Source organism: Microtus oregoni, unplaced genomic scaffold (genome assembly GCF_018167655.1).
Source record: "Microtus oregoni isolate MIOR12 unplaced genomic scaffold, Mior012 000014F_ref0000157, whole genome shotgun sequence".
NCBI classification, from domain to species: Eukaryota; Metazoa; Chordata; class Mammalia; order Rodentia; family Cricetidae; genus Microtus; species Microtus oregoni.
This window is the reverse complement of record NW_024543073.1, coordinates 16,264,733-16,284,750: the sequence shown is the minus strand read 5'-3', so window position 1 is coordinate 16,284,750 and position 20,018 is coordinate 16,264,733. Positions and strand designations below refer to the sequence as shown.

At 47.4% G+C, this 20,018-nt stretch overlaps 1 protein-coding gene across 1 annotated transcript in view; it reads left to right on the top strand.

Moving 5' to 3' along the window:
• Znf366 (zinc finger protein 366) overlaps window positions 1-20,018 on the top strand; it is a 63,942-nt gene that overhangs the window by 34,355 nt on the left and 9,569 nt on the right. Inside the window, exons 2-3 of the mRNA XM_041663455.1 lie at window positions 8,346-9,682; window positions 13,022-13,213. Of these exons, the coding sequence (XP_041519389.1) occupies window positions 8,360-9,682; window positions 13,022-13,213 (1,515 nt within the window). The 5' untranslated portion in view covers window positions 8,346-8,359. The remainder of the gene's footprint in view (window positions 1-8,345; window positions 9,683-13,021; window positions 13,214-20,018) is intronic.

Here is a 20,018-nt window from a genome sequence, read left to right as displayed (position 1 = left end):
GGACATCTGACAAATATCCCTAGTTATTCATTTAACAATAATACACAAATAGCATTTATTTTACATTTTAAAACTTACTTGAAATTTATATTTAGCATAATTTCTTTTTATTTTTGAAATTATAAGTACATCATTTCCTTCTTTATATTTCCTCCTGCCAACCCATCTTATACAACCCCCTTGCTCCCTCTCAAATTTATGCTCTCTTTTTCTTTAATTAGTTGTTGTATTAATTCATTCTTTAATTGTTATTATATATATATTCCTAAATACATGAGGATAATTTCTTATATGAGCTATACGAACTTTGACAAATAACAAACTTGTATAACTCCATAATCAAAATGTAAAACATTGCATTGTCTGCTTTTCTCAGAGAAATACTGGTTTGGATGACATTTTCAAAATAAGTTTCTTCTGCACAGAGCCCACAACACTTAAATGCCACTTAAAGGGTCACATTTTCCAATCTTTTCCGTAATACACTGCCATACCTGCAGATGGACACAATGACGCTTCCTAACGCGCATGTGCAGGTTTGCTTAGCTGCACGTGAATTCGTTCAGCGCCTTTTATCTATGAACAGAGAGGAAAACAAAAAGTTGGCAGCTGTTCTAAGGACATTTTCTTCCCAGAGAGTTGGAGACAAATTCCATCCAAATGAGAAACATTAACTCTGAGGAGGGTAAGGCGAAAGAGAACTGCTAAGCCGTATCTTCAATTCATTTCCTTCCTCTAAACAAGCCACACGCACACAGATAACCCCAAACTCTCTCCTGCCCAAGCACCCAAGCCTCTGTAGTCACAGGAGTCACCCTGCTTTCCAGAAAGCACTACCTAAAACCCACATCCATTTTGGCCTGTGCAAGTTAGTGTCTGAATTTACCGCGAGGATATTTTTTATGATGGTGTTCTTTGAAATGGGACCTGGCATAATGGCTTTGAGGGTAAAGGCACCTGCTGCTCAGCCTAGAATCTGAATTGGACCCCTAAAGCCCTCGTGGTAGAAGCAGAGAATTGAATCCACATGTGTGCAAGTTGACACCCCCCCCCACATACACACGTGTGTGCTTGTACAACACACGCACACAGTAGCTAATGTAAAACATTTTTAGGACTTTCTTAGATATTTATAAAATAGTATATATATATATATATATATATATATATATATATATATATATCCATGATCCATGTAGGTTCTGGAGATTTTAAACAACACAAAACTCCAGTTGGCTTTGCATTGTCTCTTGGTGGTACTAAAGAATTGTTTTAGTTTGATTTTGGTTTTCTTCCAGACAAGAGCTCTCTACAAAGCCCTGACTGTCCTCATTCTATAGACCAGGCTGGCCTCAAATTCAGAGATCTGCCAGCCTCTACTTCCCAAGTGCTGGAATTAAAGGAGTGTGCCATGCCACCTGACTAAAATTTTTATTTTATTTTATGTGCTTGAGTGTTTTACCTGCGTATACATCTGTGCACCATGAGCATGCCTGGACTGGTGCCCACAGAGGCCAGAAAGGGGATGCAGGTGTGCCTGGTGCCTGTGATTCCTTGGAACTGGAGTTACAGACAGTTGTGAGTCTCTGTGTGGGTGCTGGGAATTGAACCCAGGTTGTCTGGGAGAGCAGCCAGTCCTCTCAATCACAGAATCATTTTGCCGGCCCCATACTGAAGAATTCTGGTGCACATTCAATGAACTGTTTCATATGTGATCAAATTTTACAACCCAATAATGTATTTTGGCAGCCTTCAGCAGACAAACCATTTCCTTTAGACGAGTAGGAGAAATGAGCTTTGAAAGACTGATGGGAGGTAGAAAGGCGTCCGGAAGGGTGCTGGGGTCTGGCTACTAGGCATCTGGACCCCCCCCCCTTACTACAGACCTAGAGGATGACAAGGCAGAAGAATCTTTGCTCTGAGGACAGACTGCTCCACCAGTAGGATGTACGTGCGGACCCCTCACTTCCTGCCTGTCCCTGGACATGAGACTAAACCACTGCCTCCCATTACCTGCATCAAGAAACTCAGCAAACTCCCGCTTCATTAGAAACTGCATCTTAAGTCTCAAAGTCTCCATCTAGATTCAGAAAGAATGGGAAATCCCTTAGAGCTTCTTTCCAGAGGGATCTGTAAGGAGGTCCCTTGTATTAGCCAGGAGAGGACAGGCAGGATGTACTACTATCCCACCCTGTCTTCTGTTGTTCTCCTACACGCACGCCCTCCTTCTTCCCCTTGGCACTGCTTCTCATACTCACACTTTTCCTGCTCCCCATCTCCTCCCTGCTTCACCCCTGTTGAGAGCGAAGCCCAAAGATAAACTACAGAGGCAAACCACAGGGCTTGCTAACATGCAGCCTCTCGCCACAGAACATTGGCAAGCTTCACGGAATGAAGAGCGCAGTTCCTCCCTTTCATGCAAGCGTGAATATTCTTGGGTCTGTTTCAGGATGTACAGAAGTCAGTGTGGAAGAGTGGGGCTACGGTTGTCCCTGGCATGCTGACTCACTGTGACTCTTCTAATACCACTTTCTAGAATGACCTTCAGTTCAGATGAGAACCACAAAATACCAGTAATTTTATTTGGGGGAATATTTATATTTTGGTAGGGTAGGTGAATTCCTAATGAAAGGGCATTATTAGAAGCATTTCCCTCCAAATCCCACATGGTTTCATTTTAGGCTTTGCCCTTCTAATTGATCCACATAATGGAAAAATTTATTATTATTATTATTATTATTATTATTATTAAATTCGCCCATTCCCTATTTCCTTATAACTGACTCCCATGAATACAGCCTCTCAAAGAAGACACTGTACGTTCCAAACTGCTTTAGGACAAGTCAACCCCATCTCTCCCACCCTGGTTCAGTGCCCACTGAGTCTGGTGAGTGAGTGCACAGCATTGAGAGAAAACTGTTCTCTCCTCAACTAACTGAGCGATTAGCATTCTACAGTCGTCTCTCCCGTCGATATGAAGAGCAGACTAACTTCCTAAAAGCGAAGGAGTGCAGAGAGGGCACACAGACTGTTCTCCATGCAGGATCCTAAGGCTGATAACCTCTGGGCTTTTCAGGAATCTGTTCCCTGGCTAGGCTGCAGAAATTTGCGGCACTTGGAGAATAACATCAGTGTAGCTAATGCTGCATCTGAGGGTTAGCCAGGGACCAACCGCTCACTAAGGGACTGTGTGCAGTATCCCCTTCAGTAACTGCAGTGTGCCCTCTGGGGGCTAAGAGAGCGGGTAGTATAGGAGGGCTAGGTCGGCCCTAGAACTCATGAGGGTGCCACCAGTCATGTTCATCATGTACCAAGACATCATAACCTGAATCATGTAAGATAACACATTTATGCTTCATGTAGGGGCTTTACATACAAGCACTAACCAATAACTTCTCTCAAAGCATCTTACTGAGCAGCTCTTTTGAGCCAGGCACACGGTAGAGTCTAGAGACATAGCATCAGACAAAACAGATTGGGTCCCTACTCCCTACTGCCTAGAACAGTGATTTTCAACCTTCCTGACACTGTGACCCTTTAATACTCATGTTGTGGTGACCCCAACCACGAAATTATTTCTGTTGCTACTTCATAGGTATAATTTTGCTATTGTTATGAATGTGATGTAAACACCTGCCATTTTCCAATGGCCTTAGGTAAGCCCTGTGAAAGGGTTGTTCAACCCCCAAAGGGGTTGCGACCCACAGATTGAGAACCACTAGTCTACAAGGCCCAGCAAGTTGGTCTGTCAGGGTTGATCCAGCACTCTCCTAGCAACTGTAGCTATGGACTTCCCAGACAAGTGACCTCCAGTGTTGGAGAGGGACAATCCTTCAGTCTCTAACACAAGCTAAGGTAGCTCCCGGTCCTCCAGTTCAACTCTGCTTGCCTACGCAGTCTGGTATTAACATTAGCACAGGAAAAGTGACACGGGGAAGTATTCCTAAACTCTAAAGCTGTCACTACATGCAATTAGCAAGCTCTTTGGCCCTTTGTGTACATCTTCACCTCTGTGATGAGACCAACACAGGCCGAAAGAGTAAAGCCTTGGTTTTGAACTTGTAGAGTAGAGGCTAAGATGCCAGTCGGTGCTGACTGACAGTGTCTGTTTGGAAAACAGAAGTTTCAGCCAATATCAATCCACTGATGATGGACCCTGCCCCTCCCATTCTATCTACTCTCTTACCTCTCAATGGCACACTGTTTGATAGACTTTCTCACACTCTATTTTAAGCCTGTAACCATATGGGGATATCCAAGCTCCCATTTGACAGATGGGAACAGCAGACCTCAAAGCTAACTTGCTCAATCTTCCACAGCCACTGATGAACCCAGCATTCAAGCCCAGACCCCTCAGGCTCCAAACCGATGCTCCTTTCGTGCTCCCACAAGTGTTCACTTGAAAATTTCAGTTCTTTCTTTCTGCGTGTTGTTTCAACACACGCGGAACAGGTGGGAAACTGCCTCACGGCCTGCTGGTTTTCTCCAGCGTTCTGGACGCAGCTTGCGATGGCCACCAAGTAGAGGATTTTTGCTGTTCCCAGACTCAGGTCTCACAGTCGGTCGCCTGCTCTCAAGTCTCCCTTGCCTCCTGAACAGGAATCCTGCAGCTGCCTGGATGCCTGAGGATCTATTTTTAGAAATGGAGGCAGGCATGTGGGTGGAACGCATTTGAGGTGTTGTAGGGTCTATTAATATTTTTTTTTCCTGAGGACACCCAGAATTGTAACTTGACTAAGTTCAAGATGAATGATCTCTGGAGGTGAGCTTGCCCTTCAGCACCGCCCCTTCCCAGCATTGCTTCTCTCCTGAGCTGTGCTGTTGTTCTCCTACTCCCCAGGGCTTCTTCCAGCACCTGGCACTCAAAGCCAGGGGCATTAGAAGCCTAGCAGCAGCTGAAGTTGATTGCTCTCCAAGAAGGCCAAGGGGGAACCAGGGCTAATTCTCCTTGACCTCTGTAGGGATTGGCAGGGTTCCCTGAGATTCTTCGGCAGAAGGGGCCTGCTGTTTTAAAGAATCGAACAAACATCCATGGGTGGATCCCCTGCCTTTTAAAACTTCCTGGGGTCACTGACTTTATTCTAGGGCACATAAAATACTCTTTCAGGAATGAGAGATTAGAGAGGCAAAGCTGTAGGTAATTCATTCTAAGGCATTAAAGCAAGTATGATATCAGGATAAATATACATAAAATCTCTGCCTTTGGCAACGTAATAGTGGCATTTTGGTTCATAATAGTGGCATCTTTGCTCAAAGTATTTATTTGACTTACCAGCTTAATGGAGGCAACATAAAACTGCAAGTGTGTGCTTTTGAGGTTAGGGTTATGTTAAGAGTGTCACTATTGATATATAAAAAGGAACTGACCAATTCGTAATGTCAAACTAAATATTAAACAAGACAATAACTGTGGGAATGAATTAAACATCTTCGGTTTCAAAATCAGTGATGGCCTTCTGTCTCGGTAGATTCCCCATAGAAGAGGGAGCACGTGATAGAAACAGAGGGGCCACGTATCCCCAGCCACAACTTTTCAAATACTTTCTTTTTGTTTTTTTAGTAATGAAATAACATTTATTGAGTGTTGAAAGGACTCAATTTGCATATTTTTTCTTTTTTTAATTTTTTTTATTTTTTTAATTTATTTATTTATTAAAGATTTCTGCCTCCTCCCCCCCGCCTCCCATTTCCCTCCCCCTCCCCCAATCAAGTCCCCCTCCCTCATCAGCCCGAAAAGCAATCAGGGTTCCCTGACCTGTGGGAAGTCCAAGGACCACCCACCTCCATCCAGGTCTAGTAGGGTGAGCATCCAAACTGCCTAGGCTCCCCCAAAGCCAGTATGTGCAGTAGGATCAAAAACCCATTGCCATTGTTCTGAGTTCTCAGTAGTCCTCATTGTCCACTATGTTCAGCAAGTCCGGTTTTATCCCATGCTTTTTCAGACCTAGGCCAGCTGGCCTTGGTGAGTTCCCAATAGAACATCCCCATTGTCTCAGTGTGTGGGTGCACCCCTCACGTTGAATAAATGGGACCTCCTGAGACTGAGAAGCTTCTGTAAAGCAAATACTTTCTTAATAGCATTACAAAGCACACCAAAAAAGCCATTATGTTCTAATTTGCCCATTAGCTACAGATTCTCAAATCAAGCTCCCTAGTATAAACTAGGAATAGCTGCTTATTTTAACCACATTGGAGTAAAACAGAAAACCACTTTGCTTTGGGGTAGGCTCTTCAGATAGTGATAGCACTTACCTCCTTCAAGACTCCTGTTAGGTCTCACTGGCCTCTTCGCCAAAGAGAATCTCTCCCTAAAGGGATTCTGAAAGCAGCTCTGACTAACACGAAACTCCAGAGAATCACTATTGCGTTTTCAGATGCTATAGTCTTTCCTGAAGACTAATCTAGAAAACTCTTGGTCTAGATCACACTCTTATAGCTCTGCGAATCTAGAGATCGGAACCTACTGACCATCTAGCAAACATGGGAAGACACCAAGGAGTCCCTACTGTCCCCACTTCAGGCTTGTGTTACTTGACAGCAGCAAGGCCCAACTTTCGTTTTAATGCCCACCTACATGTTCTTGGAGCCACAAAGCAAGGCATCTCCCCTCTTCTAACCCTGTCACTTCCTAAAGTTGTCTGGGGGTGCTTAGAGCTCTTGCACTTTGTAAATAAGAATTTTGCGAGGAAGTAGGACTTGCATTTGCTGGACACAAGCTTTCTTTCTTAATTACTAAGGCCCAAGCCCAAAGAAAGAAGAGCAAATGAGGCCATCCTCCTACTTCCTAAATGTAAAATAACTGTAGTGGGCAGCACCATCACCACCACCAGTGTTATTATTATTTCAATTCTCAGGCCAGTTCACTGAAGAGCTTTAAACAGTGTTTAAATATTTATATAATAAGGAGATTTTCTCCCTCAACTGATTGTTTTGGTAATCAAATATTAAAAACCCATTTTTATTTTAATTGCACTATACTTCTCAAATGTCTCAAGAACATCCCACACATAATTTGAGAATGTCTGTATATTCATAAAAAACTCAATGTCTTACCAAAGGTTCTAGGAAGTGAGCAGATGTTTCCAGCCATCTCATCCTACATTCTGAGCCACAGCCTCTAGCCACTTTATGTCCCGATTTTAGCCCCTTATCCAGTAGCTCTAGTTCAGTTGTTACATGTTGTAGGCCTACTATCTCTTTGAGAGCCTCTAGTAAGCAGGGAGGACCACCAAAACTCAGAGGGTTTGTGCAACAAGAAGCCTCACTGAAAAGACAGAAGCAGCCACTGGTTTATTCTACCAGTGTCCTTACAGAAAAGGAAGGGAAATGGCAAGGAGATCCATGAAAAGAAATGTGTCCTTGGTCAAGACTTTGGTCTGCTGGCTCTTTCAGCAGTGCCCAAGAGGGCCACCATGATGTGGTATCTGGCTTAGTGGGAGACACGGCAGGCTCCATAGATTGCCTTGTCTTAACTTGCATGAAGGGAAAAACATATGTGTGGGTTTAGAAATTCATAGCATTGGAATCCCCCCGCTTGAAATTGCTTCTGATTGAAGATTTAGAATGTATGGCTGTCAGAATGACTTCAGAACATGGAAATGGCCATACGTTTCCTCTTCATGTCGGTCTCCTCTACTCAGCAGCTTCCCTTGCTCAGGGTGGATGCTCATCCACAGGATGTCTGAGCTCAGCATGGCAGGCAGTCTGGCCCCTTTCAATCTTTTGACAGCCTAGTCCGTGCAGCACAGACTCAACCAAGCACAAGTGGTGGAAACCGGTTTTCAGGTGCAAGAAATGGAGGGATGAGGCACATTAACGACATCTTGGACAGATACAACCACAACTCAGATTGACTCCTCCTCCTCCTTCTCCTCCTCCTCCTTCTCCTCCTCCTCCTCCTCCTCCTCCTCCTCCTCCTCCTCCTCCTCCTCCTCCTCCTCCTCCTCGCAGCATGGCTTAAACACATCGTTCCATCTCCAGGGGCCTTGGAACCTTCACCGTAAATAGAAGGGAGGAGAAGGGGGCAACACAAGGGACAGATGAGTGTTCAGGTTTCTTCCAGAACAGATCCACTTCCAGCCTCTACGGTACCGAAGGTCTATGGTTCTGTAGTTTACAATAGGCCCTCGGATCTCACTCTCCTTGGCCAGTGCTTTCCACATTAGCAGCCGAGTTTAGACGAACCCAGAGGGTCAAAATAAACAAGTATTACTCTTTCTTTATAAGTATTATAAAGTATTTCTTTATAAGTATTAGTATTGATCCATAACCCAAACCCTAATTCCGACAAGAAGGCTGAAAACAAAGTAAAGCGAAACCACACAACAGTTTCTTTCTCTTTAAAGGGACCCTGCCAAGGATGCAGAAGGCAATGAAGATGGTCAAGGATGAGGATGGGCCCTTCAACGCAGCCGCAAAGAACGTCCCCTCCTTTCCGCATTGCCTACAGCCGGAAGCTCCCCGAGGGAAGGTTCCCCAAAGACACCTCTTCCCTGAAGTTCTCCGGGGCCCCTTTTCCCAGTTTCGCTATGAACCTCCTCCAGGAGACCTTGATGGATTCCCCGAGGTCTTCGAGGGAGGAGGGTCCCGGAAACGGAAGAGCATGCCCACAAAGATGCCTTACAACCATCCGGCGGAAGAAGCCGCCATTGCTGAGGAGAGCAAGAGCCTGGGCTCTCCGAACCTGCCTCTGCTTTTCCCGCAGCCACAGCGCCCTAAGTGCGACTCTCAGATGATTGACCTGTGCAATGTGGGCTTACAGTTCTATCGCACCCTGGAGCACTTGGGGGGCAAACCTGTCAAGCAGGAGCCGGTGAAGCCCAGCGCCGTGTGGCCCCAGCCGACACCTCCTGCCTTCCTGCCTCCGCCTTTCCCCTACTACCCCAAAGTCCACCCGGGACTCATGTTCCCCTTCTTCATGCCCTCGTCCTCACCCTTCCCTTTCAGCAGGCACGCCTTCCTGCCCAAGCAGCCCCCCGAGCCAGCGTTACCCCGGAAAGTCGAGCCCCTGGAAAGCGAGGAGACCAAGCAGAAGGTGGAAAGGGTGGATGTGAACGTCCAGATCGATGACAGCTACTATGTGGACGTGGGTGGGGCTCAGAAGCGCTGGCAGTGCCCCACCTGTGACAAGTCCTACACCTCCAAGTACAACCTGGTGACCCACATCCTGGGCCACAGCGGGATCAAGCCGCACGCCTGCACCCGCTGTGGGAAGCTCTTCAAGCAGCTCAGCCATCTGCACACCCACATGCTGACACACCAGGGTACGCGGCCCCACAAATGCCAGGTGTGCCACAAGGCCTTCACCCAGACCAGCCACCTGAAGCGCCACATGATGCAGCACAGCGAGGTAAAGCCGCACAACTGTCGCGTGTGCAGTCGGGGCTTTGCCTACCCCAGCGAGCTCAAGGCCCACGAAGCCAAGCACGCCAGCGGACGTGAGAACATTTGCGTGGAGTGCGGCCTCGACTTCCCTACCCTGGCTCAGCTGAAGAGGCATCTCACCACGCATCGCGGCCCCATTCAGTACAACTGCTCCGAGTGCGACAAGACCTTCCAGTACCCGAGCCAGCTGCAGAACCACATGATGAAACACAAAGACATCCGTCCCTACATCTGCTCCGAGTGCGGCATGGAGTTCGTGCAGCCCCATCACCTCAAGCAGCACTCGCTCACCCACAAGGTATGGGGGAGGGGCACTGGTGGGGATGGGGGTTAGGCTGCTAGGCCACCAACCAGGAAAGGAACAGAGCTGGGGACCTGTAGGTGGGGAGACACTCGCTGCTTCTACCTAAAATGCGGAGAACCTGTGTGACACTACCTAAGATATTCACCTTACTTGGGTCCTGGGAGCCATCCCGGCTTCGCATAGCCAACAGTGAACAGTAGACGATCAATTAAGGCCTTTCCCAGAATAGCCTTAGAATCTAAGGTGGGACTGGAAATTACCAATGCAGACATTTGGAGAGGGCAGTGCGGAAGGATGAAGGAAGCAGCTGGCTGCTGTGATAGCTCTGCTTAGCCCCCAAGAAGCCCTGGCATTTTGTTTCCAGGGTTAGGGATCACCACCAGCCTGGGTTATGCCAATGAAAGCCACCTTCTGGAGAATTCTCTGAGAGCTCTTTCCATCTGAAGCAGGGGCTACTTCTGGTCTGTTGGCTGGCTCTGCTGTGAGACCTGCTTCCTTCAGGTGGCTATAAACTGGAGCAGCATTTGGTCCTAGTCACTCAGGACCAGATTTTATGGGTGTTCTTGTAGGAAGCAGGTGAAAGCTTACTTCTCTGTTTGGTTTTAATTTCTCTGGGCTCAGATCTTCACGGAGAAATACAGACCCAAGGCTCTAGTTTCTGACTCCTCTGGAACCATTGCTTTGGAGGTCATCAAGCCAAAATAGGCAAGGTCCCAGTGGTATCTTGCAATCTTACTCCAGCTGGACTGACTTGGGTCTATTTTGAGATGCCAAAAGGTGACTTTTGCCCCCACTGACCTCTAGTCTCACCTTTGACCTCAGTGGTTTTCTTGGCAAGAAAAGCTTCTAGGAAGCCAGGGTCTCTAAGCCATCCTTTATTTCCAAAAGGTCATGAGCGGACCGCTCAGCTGAGGTGATAATGCTGCCACTTTGGCCTCCTGGGTTCCATTTGTTAGGTTAGAACAAAACACACAGTGTTTCCCAGCTCTGCAGCAGAGATATATATGTCCTGCCGGACAAAGGACACCTATAGACACCATCAGAGGGGAGATGGCTGCCAAGTGCAGGAACCGCCCGCAGAGGACATGAACTTAGATTTGGCCGCAAAGGCACCATGGGCTTAGCTCAGGGATGCCTGTGTAACTGGATAAGGAATCAAAGGTTATTGATTTTCCACCATATGAATTCTGCAAGGCAACAGAAAATGAAGCTCAAATGGGAAAAAAACACTATTGTCTTACATATGTTTCCTATGAATCAGTAAACACAATGTGTTTTCAGTAGCGACATATGCAAACAGTGAGCGGTAAAGTTCACTGAACGCTTGTGTAGTGGTTCCCAACTCATTCGTGCTGATTCTCAGGGACACTGGGGTCTGCTTCCGACTGAAAGTGAACACACCACACCGGGATGTGATGAGGTCTCTCAGGAACCCCAACACCAGCACACAAGTCTTTATTTATTCATTCACTTTTTTATTTTGTGTTTATGTGCAATCGTCTGCAAATGCCCACAGAAAGGCCCGAGGTCAGTGTCAGGTGCCTACTGCGGCTCTCCACTTTATCTTTTTGAAAAAGGTCCTCTCACTGAGCTGGAGTTCATCAACTGACTAGGGTCTGACCAGGGAGCCTCTGGGCTTCCCCCGTTCTCTGCCTCCTAGTGCTCCTAGTGCTAGGATTACAGACATGCCTTGCTAGGCTTGGCTTTTTCTGTGAGCACTGTGAATGCCTGGACATCGTGTACCCCTCTACCTGGTTTATGCATGGTTGAGGCTCCAACCCGGGGCTTCAAGCATACAAGGCAGTGCTTTCCCAATGGAGTTATGGGCCCAGCCCCCACCACTTCATGCTGAGAAGACAAATCTTTACCATGAAAGACCATGGAACTTACTTCAAGGTTTCATAGTAACTAAATGGTTGGACAGAAACATGAACCCACCCTTTAGTGCTTCGGGCTCACCAAAACTAAAAAGTGCTAATCTCTTACCACACACACTCCAGCTTAAATAAGTGAGAATATGATGAGGGTCTGTGCTAATTTAGAATATCTCCTTCCTTAGGCCATTTATAGACACCAGACAGTATGGATTTTTGAGATGTTAATTTGGTAGCTTGTTCTAATCCTCATTTTAGTGCCAAGGTTCTTTGATTCTTTTTTAAAAGTCTCTTGCCTGGAACAACAGCACACACCTATAGTCCCAGCTACCCAGGAGCCTGGAACAGGAACCCAGCAATTCAACACTAGCCTCAGCAACGTAGTGAAGCCCTATATCAAAAAGTCACTATGGAGCCTGGAGAGACGGCTCAGTTAAGAGCATTTGTTGCTTTTGCAGAAGACCTGGGCATGCTTCTCAGCACCCATCTGCAACTCCAGTTCCAGGGGGCATTTGATTCCCTATTCTGACCTCCTCGGGTACTAGGCATGCAGGCGGAATACATACATACATGCATACATGCATACATACATACATTCCTACATACATACATACGTGCATGCAAGCATTCATACACATAAAATAAATCAAACATTGTTTTTAAGTCATTGTGGATGGCCACCTTTGGCCCTGGACTTTCCTGGGAAGTAAAGGTTGCCGAGAAAGCTAACATTCTATCTGGGAGTCCCTGGGAAGGCTCTGAGTGGATGGCATCAGCACGCAAGCCTCGAAACACTGTTCTATAGATAGTGAGGAAACCAGACGACCTTCTTTCTATTTTCCAATTTAGAAGGTTGTCTCATGCCAAAAATGCTCCACCAGAAGCAGCTGGACCACATACAGGAGGCTCCTACGGGTCAGCATGGCCTATGGGAACCCAGGGGACCCACTGGAGAGGGCAATTATCTCGTTGTAATTGATTGAAGCAAGGACGAATGGCTCTTTGGGGATTTTTGAGTCCATTACTGAGAACTGGTGAGAGACACTGGCTTCCTTCTGGGAAATGATAATATCAGTTTAGATTTTTTTTAATCATCATGAAAGCCAGATTATAGACTCATTTCACGTATCAGTCTACAGTGCTCTTACCAAAATCACATTAATCCTCCAATCTGATGCTGTAGAATTGGCACCATCAACAGTGAAAACAACAGTAGTTTTCTTTTCTTCTAGTGCTGTGCTAATTTATGATGTTCAGGGGAAAAAAAAAAGGCAGATTATCTCATCAACACTTTTCCAGGAAATCACAACTTAACATGGCTAAAGTTGTGTCGTTTGGAACTTTACTCCTGTCTCCAAGTTTCCTGTGGATTTATGTGTCGAAGAGGAACCGTCTATAGCACTCACGAAAGCCTGGCACGCGGTCAGCACTCACTGTTCTGAATGTCGCCTCCCCACAGGGCGTGAAAGAACACAAATGCGGGATCTGCGGGCGTGAGTTCACCCTGCTGGCCAACATGAAGAGACACGTGCTGATCCACACCAACATCCGCGCCTACCAGTGTCACCTCTGCTACAAGAGCTTCGTGCAGAAGCAGACGCTCAAGGCTCACATGATCGTCCACTCTGACGTGAAGCCTTTCAAATGCAAGGTGGGAAGAAGGGAGGGCTCGGGGGGCGGGGCTATGCAAATGTCGGACAGGCTAGCCCTTGGCGAGCCTTCTGCTCGGTTTCTTCAGTGGTGTAAGGAGGCTCAGAGCAGGTCTGTGGCCAAGTCCAAGTTGCATCCATCATGTTGCCCCTGCAGTGCAGTTGTTAGCTAGTCCCTGTTTATGTGACTGTGCATTAGTGCTTGGGCTGGGGCTGGAGTAGACAGACAGTCATGAAAAGTCTGAGTGAAGAAAGCGCATAATAGAATGACATGGAAGAGGAGGAAGGTGTTGGGGGGCACCACTGGTCTAGAGTAGAAAAATCAAGCAGGCACTGTTTCCATTATAAGCCAATGAGTAGGCACAGGAAAGAATCTGAAAATCTAACACCCCCCCCCATCCCCATCCCGTCCCTTTCTTGCCTCCCCTCCTCCTGTCTTCACACTTGGGCTAAACCCTTATAATGTGAAGCAGACATCCCAAAGAGGATGCTGGGGTGCTGACTTCCTTCTCTCTGGATATATCCAGTGGTCATATGACTAGTTCTGAAGATAGCTGTACAACTATGTGCAACAGCTAAAACGGGGAAGCAACTTATGGGCACATCAAAGGATGAGGGGAAGAAAAGGGGTCCAGAACCCTGATCTGTGTCAAGCATGAATGGAGGCGGAAATGGAGGACACGGTGTGAAGTGCAATAAGCCAGGCACAGAGAGCCAAATATTGTGTGTCCTTGCTCATATGTAAGAGCTAAGTTGGCATCATAGAAACAGAGCTGAGACAGTGGTTGCTGGAGGCCAGGGAGGGAAGGAAGGAAAGGAGACAGATGTTAGTAGGGGTGCAGAAATACAGTTAGACGGGAAGAATGTGGTCTGGTGTTCCACAGTACAGCAAGGTGATTAGCTATCAAGACTTTATTGAGTATTTCTCCAAAAGAAAATTTTTAAGCAACCCCAATATCAAGACCGGTGATCTTGATCTGGTCACCATGTGTTCAACATATGAATCTAAATATCATACTATACCCAAACATATATGTATAGTTACTATGTGCCAATTCCAATTATTCTGAAAGCGTAGTAAAGGATCCAAGGCTAGTCCTTCAAAGGACCTGAGAAATACTTGAGTGGACTGAGGAATAACTGTGACCTCAGCCTCTACAGTAGTTTTCCTTTATCCCTAAGTACCACGTGACCCAGGGTCTAAGTTCCTTTGCAGAACAGCTGTATCAGACTACTTTGGTTCATTCTTATTATATCAACTGAGAGGATGCATGAGATCTTACGAGATTGTGGCTTCCCAGGGCTGTTTCAAGAGGATTTCTTAGGCCTAGGTAGTTGGGGGACTGGAGGGGTGGGTACCATCTCACTCAGGAAGAGAGAGCAGCGGGAAAGAAGGACTCCTGCATTCAGACAGTTGAGTGTGTCTGTGTGAAATCCAAGTTTTCCTTTTCTGTTACTGTATGTTGTCTGGAGTGTGGGTGACTCATTTTGAAAATCCGTATCCCTGCAGTTGGATTCCCTCCTTCCAGGAGGGGTAGCTGCTTTCATCCCTCGGTAGCATGGCCCCCCACTTGAAGGAACCCCCTGTGAAGTTGGCTTCTTTCCTGTGTTGGCAGCTTCTCGGCAGGGTGAGGGGTCAGGAACCAGAGCTTCCCTAGGCCTTGTGGACATTGTCTAGAGAGGGGCCTTCTCCCCCCACTCCCTTTCCTGCCACTCGCTTCTGTTTCCCCTTCTTTCCTCCAAGCTTTCTGTTGTTTGAAAGTCACATTATGTCCATCTTGAGTGTGTGAGCTGAAGGGGGAGAAAGTAGAGTGTCAGACAGGGGCATCGCTTTCAGGGCCCAGTGAGGAATGGAACAAAAGGCTTCTTTACAGAGGATGAGTAATTTCAAGAGCAAGTAAAGCATTAACTCACACTGAGGACCCTCCTGACGAAGAAGCCTATGAGCAGTTCCTAGTCACGGAACTCCACAGGGACCTCTTCTCTCTCGCTTCTGACACTCCTCCACTTCCCTTATCCATCGACCTCCTCAGTGCTTCCTCATTGACAGTTGCTCTCCCTGCAGACATTTGTTGTCTCCTATAGTGGAGGAGCAGGCAGGTTCTCTTCTGCTTGGATGTCAAGCACGAACTGCGTTAATTATCCTAACTGATGGTTGGAGTACGATTGTTATTTTATAAAAGGAGCTACCTCTTAGTTTCTTACCTAAAGAAATACACACCCACTCAGTTCGGCCATCCCCTCCCCCCCCATCTCCTCTGTATCTCCTCTGATCCCTCAGAGAGCTATTCCTCCCTGAGATGGAGGGTCAGACTGGGACAGAGATATAATTGGGGGAAGCCCTTGAGATAGAGGGGTAGGACAGGGCAGAGATATTGTCTGGGGTAACCCCTGAGATGGAGGAGTAGGTCAGAGCAGAGATACAGTCTCGGGGGAAGCCCCTGAGATGAAGAGATAGGTCTCGGAGAAGATCCGTCTGGGAGGGTGGTAGCCCGTGAGATGGAAGGGTAAGTCAGTGCAGACGAACAGTCTAGGGGAGAGCCTGGAGTGGAAGTCAGGGCAGAGCCAGTCTAAGCAGTGTGGGATCTAGGGACATTCCTGGGCCAGTTCTGCTTTGCTACTCTCGAAGATCTGCAAGATCTCTTGGATTTGAAGTACACGAGCATCTAGAAAGTTCTCTGTGGAACCAGAGTGCAGAAAGTGCCCAGAGCAGTGCCCTCCAGGCCTATTGCTGCAGTGAGCCATCCTGGCTACATGTTCTCGGCCTCCATTCACAGATGACTACGCCCTTCTCCTCCTCAACAGTGATGCATCATACATGGTCCCAAGAGCATGGATAGTCAGCTGTGTGGCTCAGAAACTCCATTTGACCCTGTCTTTCGGGTTGCTTAGGCTCTTGATGTCTGGCCCATGTCACCAGATTCCGTAGCAAAGTGAACTCTCACTTTGACATGAGAGACAGTTTACCCAGTACCGGGAGAACAGGAGGCAGGGCTGCCCTTCTACGTGGTGTTTAGGTTCTCTCAGAAGGCCGGAACACAGCTCCTCACCTAGAGAGTGTTGTCTGTTATTAGGCAAAACAATTCGTAAGATAAAAGGCATTCTCATCAAACTCTTCTGGTCCTGATCCAATGCTTAGACATTTCTGAAATAGCAAGCCCTATAGGTCACCTTAACCAAGCCCTTTCTTCCTGAAAGCTTCAGAAACAGTCTGCCAGGTTCTCTTTCTTCTCGTTCCCACTTCCTTACAATGGCATCCTTTGAGCTAGCCTTTGGTACCATCACTCTTCGTTATTTCAACAGACTTTCCTGGCATGTATGGGTTGCATGTCATGCAGGTACCTCCATGTGCATGAAAACCACAGGGTAGAGAGATCTGTAAAGTCCAAGGCCCCAGTTGGTTCACATCTCGGAAGGGCAGGGTGGTCTTGAGATGTCCTGTGGACTTTGCTTCCTATCTCCTTTGAGCGGGATGGAAATCTGGCCCTGGGTGAAGGCTGTAGGGGTCCAGCAGGGTTAGATGTGAGACGGGGGCCACTTGTTCGTTGCTATGCACTTCACAAGCAGCTGAGACAAATGTCTGGCCAGCCACATAGCGATGATGGGGAACGAGCTTAGGCAGTTACACCCAAGTTTGATAGTCATAACAGAGGATAGTTAGTCTCTTCCAGTGATTGACATGCTGGGGGAAGAAAATGACGAGGCTTGCTTCAATTCACATCAGCAGGGAGCTGGATTTACTGCCGCTCCCCCCAAATTCACAATGAGGAAGATTCTTTTAGTAACAGAGTCTAATTTCTTGGGATCTTCACCATTAAAACACCCTCCTCAACATAAATCCTTCCTCCTGTTGTAGCGCGGACGCATTCTCACTGGAAACAGCTGTCCCCCGTGAACAGAAATGTTCGCTGGCTGTAGAATTGAGCATTAACAACAGGGTGGAAAATTAGTGGAGAGGGAAGCTTTCCATTCTGTGTTACACACACACACACACACACACACACTTATATGTCATATATTTATTTATGACTGCCCTTCTGGACTCTCGCTATTGGCTCGACTTCTAGACTCCTTGCTCCTGGGAGCCAGCTGGAGTTAGTCCAGCGAGCCAGCATGTAGACTTAAGCTATGTTTCACGAATATGCTTCCCACATTCTGCGTAAGCACATGGGCCTTGATTTGGATACTATCCTTGTGGTGGCTGCACTCCATAATAGCAAAGAACCAGCTGCCGTCTTTGGGAAGCCTGTCCAGGAAAAGCTTCCATCCAGAATTTCCGGGACAAATTCTCTTTTGAGATGGGTGAAGCCCGGAGCTGCCTAAGTTATGAATCACTGGGTCATCTATAGCCTTTTCTGCAGCAGAGGCCTGAAGGCTGAAGGCCTGGGAGTGGAGCAGAAGGGTGCAGTCGGAAGGGGTCTCTATTCTTCCTCTCCCGAACGGACTGCTGGCTGTTCAATGCACCGGAAGGAGAGAGAGCAGGCTGGGCAGTTTGCAGGGACTCGGTGCCCCCAGGGTCAGGGTTTCCAGGCTGGCCTGGAGGGGGTTAAGGCAGTGACCAGATAGCGGCCTTTTGGCAGCACGGCCCTCCTCCTAGGCAGAAGGAAGGATGTAGCTGTATGAACTGCCTGTTTAACAATGCCTAGCATGTCCCCAGAGGCCCGACTACAAATAGATTCCATCTTGCTTTCTCTTGTACTTTTTGGAGTTTCCTGTTTTCTCACGGTCCTTTTGGACAGTTTACAGTCTCTCTCTCCCTCCCTCCCTCCCTCTCCATTTGAGGAAAGGAACACCCTTCTTATTAAAGAGGGAGTGGGAGAAGAATGTACAGGAAGGGCAGCCGAGCCGAGGCCATTCTCTTGGACCGGCTGGAGCTCTCTGACCTTTCCTCTCAGGAGAGCAAAAAGCTTCCTGGGGCATCTTGTCTCTCTGAAGCTCACCTCAGGCAACTGGAGCCAGGTCCAGCGCTGCTTGGCCTTCGGGGCCTCTGGATTCAGCCAAGTGGCTGCTACTGTCATTGTCCCATCTCTGCCCACAGCTGACCTGGGTGGCAGCTGCTGCCTCAGGGGCTCATGGGAAGCAAGGAACTTCAGGCCCTGTACCGCGGGGTGGGCAGATGAGAAGAGCACCAGGAGGCCAGAGCAAGGAGGTTGAAGCAAAGAGGACATGTGATAGCTGTTTCAAGGGCATCCTGGACATCAGAGAGCCATCTGGTGGACTCTCCAAAAGCCTGTGGTCTATCGTGAATCTTTGCTTTCCACCCATGGATCCTGGGCTGGGCTTCTAGTCAGTCCCAGGTCACCTGGCACGGATTTAGCCAGAAGATTCCCTTTCCGTTCCTTTGATGTTTGAAAAGGACAGCACCCTTGCTGGGTGGCTCACATCTGGGGGATGGAAGTTGAGTCTCCAACCCTCCAGCAGCACCTGCACCAACGGCTCTCTCACTTTGATGCAGACCTTGTTAGGTCATTCACCCAGTCCCGGCTTGGGAAGGCACTTATATTTTCAACTCAAGATTAAGGGAAGCCTTCACTTCAGCTACTGATTTTTCTCAGAGATAAAAATGAGTTTTGCCGTTCCCTTGGCACTCTTCCTCCTTCCGATCTAATGCCCCTCCCCAGCAGCGAGGACATCCCAGGACTCCATCAGTAGCAGACCCCAGGCTCTTTCTCTAACCCCTCTTCACTGTCTAAGAGGTGTGACTCTCTACACTTGGGCATAGTCATGTGAGGACACCCTTCCGGGAACAATGGAGAAGCAAGTGTTCCGGATGAGGACCACAGGGTTTGGTGGGGGTCAGAGGTGGAGGAAGAAGCTGAGTGAGATGTGAATGGAGGCCGGGTGCTTCATTCGGGTCCTTTGTGACCCGACTCCACCTGTCTGACACTGAGGGTTGTAGTTTACAAACAAATGTGTGCGTTGGCTTGTGGGGAGATGAGGAGGAGCAGTAATGGCTGTATTTTAAGATTTCGTATGGGGTGATGATATTTCCTGACTTGTTTATATATTCGCCCAGCCTAATGCTTAGCTACTCATTAAGGGTATTATGTTTGCAGCTCTGTGCCTGATAACGAGCTTGGTTACAAAGGAAATTGAAGTGACCTTTGAATAAAAAACTGGTTGGGCCACATTTGGGACCTCAGAGTTGACTTGCTTCCACTTATTTCTACTGTGACAGCCAGTAGCTACCATCAGTCATGCAGGGGAAACTTGATTATAAAAAATTAAGCTTGCCAACAGGACAAAAACTAGTTTTCTTTACCAGTCAGACAGAAGAGAGCTGACTGGTTATGGCCTACGGTGTACTTTCCTATAGACCACTGGGATTACTTTGAAAGATAATATAATGTCTTGTTTTGTTTTATGTTTTGAGACAGGGTCTCTCTATGTAGTCCTGGCTGTCCTGGAGCTCATTATGTAGACAAGGCTGGTCTTGAACTCACAGAGCTCTGACAATATAATTTTAAGGTCCAATATAAATATAACATCCCCATGTACCACTAAAATGTCCCAAGAAATTTCATATTAAATGAACTGAGGCAGAAAATCTGCAGCAGAATAATTCACTAGGTTTTCAGAAAGGATCAAAAGGGCAGCTTATCTGTCTTAGGGTTACTATTGCTGTGACGAAACACCATGGCCAAAGCAACTTGGAGGAAAAGGGTTTCTTTTTCAGTTTACACTTCTAGATTACAGCCCATCACAGAGGGAAATCAGGGCAGGAACCTGGAGGCAGAAGATGATGCAGAGGTCATAGAAGGCTGCTTTCTCCTCCTGGCTTGCTCATCCTGCTTTCTGATAGAATCC